This window comes from Mangifera indica, chromosome 8 (assembly GCF_011075055.1).
Source record: "Mangifera indica cultivar Alphonso chromosome 8, CATAS_Mindica_2.1, whole genome shotgun sequence".
In the NCBI taxonomy this organism is placed as follows: Eukaryota; Viridiplantae; Streptophyta; class Magnoliopsida; order Sapindales; family Anacardiaceae; genus Mangifera; species Mangifera indica.
The window spans coordinates 17,687,221-17,693,897 of record NC_058144.1 but is presented as its reverse complement, the minus strand read 5'-3'; the positions used below and the strand labels follow the sequence as shown (position 1 = coordinate 17,693,897).

The following is a 6,677-nucleotide window of genomic DNA, read 5'->3' as shown; positions in this document are numbered from 1 at the left end:
ACAAGAAAATCATTCCACAAATTGCCTATAATAACTAGTTAATCCCAAAAAACTTCTAACTTCTATAACTTTAGTAGGTCATTGCCAGTTCACCATAGTTTCAATCTTAGAAGGGTTCACACCAATTCCGTCTTTAGTTACTACATGTCCCAAAAACACCACCTTGTCTATCCAAAACTCACACTTCTTAAATTTTGCATAAAGCTTTTCTCTCGAAGGGTTTGCAAAATAATCCTTAAATGTTCTTTGTGTTCCTCCTTACTCTTAGAGAAAACCAATATATCATTTATAAACACAATTACTAACTGATCTAAATAACTTTGAAATACTCTATTCATCAAGTCCATAAAAGCTGCTAAAGCATTGGTCAACCCGAACGGTATAACCAAAAATTCATAATGCCTATAATGAGTACGAAAAGATATCTTTGGCACATCATTAGGCTTAATCTTCAACTAATGGTACTTTGATCATAAGTTAATCTTTGAAAACACTGTTGCACCTTACAATTGATCAAATAAGTCATCAATCCGAGGGAAAGGATACTTATTTTTAATGGTGACCAAGTTCAATTAATGATAATCAATATATAATCTCATAGACCTATCATTTTTCTTCACAAACAATATAGGAGCACCCTAAGGTGAAACACTATGGTAGATGAATCCTTTATCCAATAATTCTTATAATTGAACCTTTAACTCTGAAGGTGTTATCCTATATAGAGCCTTAGAAATTAGAGTAGTCCCAGGTAACAAGTCAATTGCAAATTCAATCTCTCGATTATGAGGTAAGCCAAGTAAGTCTTTTGGAAATACATCTGAAAAATTTCTAACTATCAAAATATCTTTAAGTTTCACCTCTTTATCCTGATTAGCCATCACACAAGCTGCAAATCCCTCATATCCTTTATTTACCATCTTTCTAGCTCTAATTCCAGAAATCAACCCACTATAGGAACTTTGTGTCCCTTGAAAACGAAAAGCTTCCTCTTCTGATATATGAAAAATAACCTCCTTGTAAAACAATTAATACTAGCATGATACTTCACTAACCAATTCATCCCTAAAATGACATCAAAGTACATTTCTAAGGGTAAAAGATCTCCAAGAAATTTTCTACCCCCAAAGCAAATTTCACAAGACTTATAAACATAATCAGTTCACACACAATCACCTAAAGGAATAGTGATTGACAAAGGGTGTTTTAGTGGCTCAGGGGATTTCTTACAATGACAAGTCAAAGCATATGATACAAAAAAATAAGTTGCACTAGAGTCAAATAAAGCTTTAGCTTCCTTAGAAAATAGAGATAATATACCTGCCACCACATCGTTGAAAGCCTCAACATCTTTTTTAGTCATGGCAAATACTCATCCCTGAGTTTTTGGCTTCCTATTTTGACCTTTAACATTTTGATTGCTAAAAGCACCACGCCTCTTTAGGCAGTCTCTAACTACATGCCCTATTTGTCCACAATTAAAACAAGCTCCAGTCTTTCTATGGCATTCTCCAGAATGTGCCTTACCACAAAAGCTACAAAGTAATGCTACATTATTCTAAAGAAATCCCCCTCTCATAAGTTTTTGAGATGAACCACCAGAATTTTGAGGTTGAAAAAGACCAATTTGTTTGTTTCAACCACCAAAACCGCTTTGTTTGCTTGAACCACCACTGTGACTGCTACCAAGCTGAAATTGCTTGCTTCGTTTGTCCCGAGCATTCTGAGACTCAGCTAAATATCTTTTTGCTATCATTGCTTGATCAACCATATCAGCATAACTATTCAACTTAAGAATAGACAACTGACTCTTGATAACTGGTCTTAAACCCTCAAAGAAATGTCAAAATGACTACCTTCACCTTTTATAAGTCTTACTACAAAACGAGATAGAATAGTAAACTTTTCTTCATATTCAACCTTAAATTTGTCACCCGGAATTAGACTAAGAAAATTATCCTTCATCTTAAAGCGCACATGATCAGGAAAATATTTCGCATTAAAAGCCTCTTCAAACCTACTCTAGGTAATAGGGGTTCCATCCAATTGATTCCTTAAAAGATATGAAGTAGCCTCCTACCAATGATCAACCTCACTTTGAAGCATAAATGTAGCAAAGACAACCTTTTGGTTATCACCACACCCTATAACTGTGAATATCTTTCGCATTTGTTTCAATTACCATAGGATCTGTAGTCTTTTGGAAGATAGGAGGTCCTAACTTCTTAAAATGCTTTAAGGTTACACCACCAACATTAATGTCTTGTTTCTCATTCCTCACATCCTGCCTTGTAGGGGTTTTACCAATTGCTATTTGCTCCATGATTCAAGCTTGATTTTCTAGAAATTTATTCATCACATGTAACATTGGGTTGCTTTGATGAAGGGTAATGTTATCATTATCTTGATTGCTATTTCTTGAAGCTTGAAGGGTCTTGCCTTATAGTAGATCTACGTGGAGGCATCTTAGAGACACGAACAAAAATGACAAAACTTTAGTGCAAACTAAAAATATATACCTATATATATATAATTTATCTGTAAAAAAATTCATATAACATGATCTTAATGCTAAATCCAATTACAATGACACATATTAAAATCATCTTAAAAGTCTACAAAATCTCAAACCTAAAGCTCTGATACCACATTTGTAACACCCCAAAACCATAATAAAACATACATATAAAAGACTTTGAAAATCTCTTAAATAAAGCTAAGTCTTAAATACAAAGTTTTTCAATCACAAAAACATTAGAATAAAAAGTCTTTAAACCTAAACATATAACCAAATAGTTACTAATTAATTTTATTTTTCTTTCAATCAGTCTTCTCAACTAACTCCTTTTATTCTTTATCCCTCAAATGCTAAACAAGAACTCACACTCTATGAAATCTCTAATTTGCAAAAATGTTAATGACAAGGGACGAGTCATCAACTCGGTATGCAAAAGCTAAATGTTATACATGTATACTTAAACATTTAATTCAAATATTTATACAAAAAATCAAATAAAAGAAGGTTAGATAGAAATAGGTGCTTACACATATAAAACCATAAATAAATAAATAAATAATTTTAAAACCTTTCAAATTTACCAAACTTAAGTCAAAATTATTTTTAAACTCTTGATGTCACATGTACTCCCAGTGACTTGACCAGAATTTCAAAATTAGATGTCACCTGTAATCCCGATGACCTAACTAGAATTTCATAAATGTGCACAATAGAATAGATAATCCAACTAAACCAATTTATAGTTTTAGAGTTTTGAGTAGATATTGAGAGACTACAGACAATAAGTCAAAAACGCATATATATATTCACATACAAAATTTCAAAATCTTAAATGTACCATAAGTAATCTTATTAAATCAATGTCTAAGTAATTAAAATTTGGGTGAAACAAAATGTTTACAGAAATATTCTATAACACACAAAGGTCATTTCACACAAAAAAAATGAAATATATATATTATATAACTTACGATCTATGTATATGAACAAAAACAATTATATGTAAATCAAAGAAATATCCATATTATATAAACAAAACATTTGTAGAAATTTTTTGGTTTGATAGAAAACGTTTATAAAAATATTATATAGCCTACGAAAACCAAAATTTTGACATTTGACTCTCATTTCCAAATATATAACATTTATGTGTATACAAAAAGAATAGTTTCTACTTACCTTGATTAACAACAAAAATCTATATAAACTCTTATACAATCCAAACTACCACGTACAACCTATTCAGATCCTAGCCAAAACCAATGAATTCAAATTGTAATAATACTCTTAGTAATATCCTTAAATCTCACTAAAAATCTTCAATTCCAAAACTAATTTCACAGATTCTAAGAGGGCCTAAGATGAACAATCCTAGACTTAACTAACAAATATCTATACGATACAACCTTTGTTCCATGAATTTTATAAATTTCTACACAAATTGAAACAGTACAAAACTTTGCAGGGGTCAAGAAGACATATAGATAGTTAACCAAAAATTATTCAACTTTAAGAAATAAATATAAAGCTGCTCAAAAATTACTTCCTTCCACAACTCATGAACACAAACAATAGTTTTGAGGTTTGACATTTCAAGCTTCCAGCAATTTTATAAAATTCTATATAACTCAAAAATTTACGAAATTTTGCAAATATAAACTTAACATATTGTTATTTTAAATCAAAAATATATGAACTTGGAAATATTTAAGAGGCATGTAAAATGAAATTTTTATCACAAATCATTAACACTGCCAAAAATATTCTAGATTGGATATACACTCTTGTAATAATTTTAATAGATAGCATATATTTTATAAAATTGGGAAATTTTTCAAAATTAAACTAGACATGCTAATTTATTTATAAACAAAAATTCAAGTCACAATTAATTCAAAAAGTGCAAAAAACTATATTTCTTTATAGGTCACAAATTCTACCAAATAAATTTCAGGTTTAACACTCAATCCTATAACAATTTTAATAAATTATATTAAATTGATAAAATTATGAAAATTTCCAGAATATAACTAGACATATTGATTTATATATAAAAAATATTTAATTGAAAACCATTAAAAAAACTATAAAAATAAATAAATTCTTTTACAAGCATGAACTTTATCAAAAATTTTAGATTTATCATTTAAAAATTCTAGCGAATTCTATGAAATTTTTATAACTTATGAAATCATAAAATTTCATAAAATAGTTAATAACTCTCTGTAATATCTTAAATAAAATTTTTACAATTTTTCAAATACTATAAGCCATCTATTTAAATTTACAAAGTTAATATATCAGCAAATTACTAAAAATCACTAGTTTTTATAAAATATAATTAATATATAAAATAAAATAGAATCAAACATATATATGAATTTTGTTTTGTTTTTATTTATTTTACAAACTGGTATAAAACTATGATGAAACAAAGCATGTACAATGCAAAATTGAATTGAATTCTAAAAAAAAAAAAAAACTCTAATCCTCAAATCATAAAACACCTATATACCCAAATAAATGAAAATGTTGAGACATACCTTAATACAATAAACTTATATCAATAACACTGCTTCATTATTATAGTCTTTTTCTCAACAATTCTTCTCTTCCTAAAACCGATACTTAAAACATTCCTCTTTGCTTTGAAAGAAAATATCCTCTCTCTCCCTTTATTATTATTATTTTTTTTAAAAACTACATTTAAGACAAATAAAAATATCTCCTCTTTTTATGGCAAACTTGATTGTTATCTTGCTTTTAACTAATAAAATATTTTTAAAATTTAAATTTACCTTATCCTTTAAAATTTAAACCTTTTTCTATTTAAATAATAATAATAATAAAATAATGACTATTACAATTCTTCCCTCTTAAAAGAAATTTTGTCCTCGAAATTAGTACATACCTTAAGCTTTAAAGAGTTAAGGATACTTCTCCTTTATTTCAGCCTCTTGCTCCCATATAGACTCTTTTAACGAGTGATTTCTCCAGCGCACCTTTACCAATGGAATAACTCTATTCCTTAGAAATTGCTCCTTTCTATCAATGATTTCTAAGGCTTGTTCTTCATATGAAAAATCCTCAGAGATTTGGATTGGTTGATAGTCTAAAACATGGGAAAGGTCAGCCAAATATTTCCTTAACGCCAAAACATGAAATACATTGTGAAGCCTTAAGAGACTTGGTGATAAGGCCACATGATAAGCAATAACACCAATCCTCTCCAAAATTTTGAATGGCCCTATAAACCTAGGGCTTAACTTCCCTCTCTTTCCAAACTGAAAAACTCCTTTCCAAGGCGACACCTATAGAAAAACAAAATCCCCAACCTCAAACTCTAACTCTCGCCTATGATGATCAACATAACTCTTTTGTCTACTTTAAGCTGTGTGAAGCCTTTCTCTAATCAACTTAATTTTATCAGATGTAATTTGAACAAGCTCTGGTCCTAGCAACTTCCTTTCTCCGACTTCATCCCAACAAATAAGTGATCTACACTTCTAACCATACAAAGCTTCATAAGGAGCCATACTAATACTATAATGGAAACTATTATTATAAAAATGTCTCATTTATTTATAGCAAATTTGACTGTTATCTTGCTTTTAACTAATAAAATATTTTTAAAATTTAAACTTACCTTATCCCCTAAAATTTAAACTTTTTCCTATTTAAATAATAATTAAATAATGAATGTTGCAACATTCCTCTAGTAAGTTAATCATTAATATATTTTTATCTACTCTTTCAATCTTGGATTTTTTTAATTCTTATGAATTTTTGTTTTTTTCTAGGATTTAATTACAATAGTATTACGTCCAATGCAAATAGTGCAAGAGACTGAGTGGTACATCTGGGCTTTGTTACATCAAGTGTAGCACCCATAGGTAAGTCTAAGGGGTATTTTAGTCTTTTTTCTTTAAATTCAATGATTAATGATCTTCAAGGGTACATGCCTATGTATAAAGGCATACACAGTCATATATGATTAGCAATAAGTCAAATGCGTTAATCAGATTATGGTCACAGTAGAACAAGAAGTTGCCTTAGTTATGCGACTAGACACACGACCATGTATGGCCTCTACACGCCCTTATATTGTGTCCTAGAATTAAATTAAAAATGTGATCAACCCTAATTCTCTCACTTTCTT

General features: G+C 29.2%; 1 protein-coding gene across 1 annotated transcript; it reads right to left on the bottom strand.

Annotated features, from left to right (window-relative positions):
- Positions 1 to 5,445: 5,445 nt before the first annotated feature.
- LOC123224028 lies at positions 5,446 to 6,409 on the bottom strand. The gene is made up of 2 exons (XM_044647506.1): positions 6,341 to 6,409; positions 5,446 to 5,829 (listed from the first exon to the last, which is right to left on the bottom strand). Exons 1-2 carry the CDS (start codon positions 6,407 to 6,409, stop codon positions 5,446 to 5,448), a joined length of 453 nt encoding a protein of 150 aa, XP_044503441.1.
- Positions 6,410 to 6,677: the final 268 nt, after the last annotated feature.

Excerpts from the sequence above, each read along its gene's own strand:
- LOC123224028 (XM_044647506.1), bottom strand. The coding sequence starts at position 6,409 with ATGGGTGCTACACTTGATGTAACAAAGCCCAGATGTACCACTCAGTCT. Across the intron at positions 5,830-6,340 it reads TTGCACTATTTGCATTGGAC|GTGTCGCCTTGGAAAGGAGT; the intron begins GTAATACTATTG and ends GTTTTTCTATAG.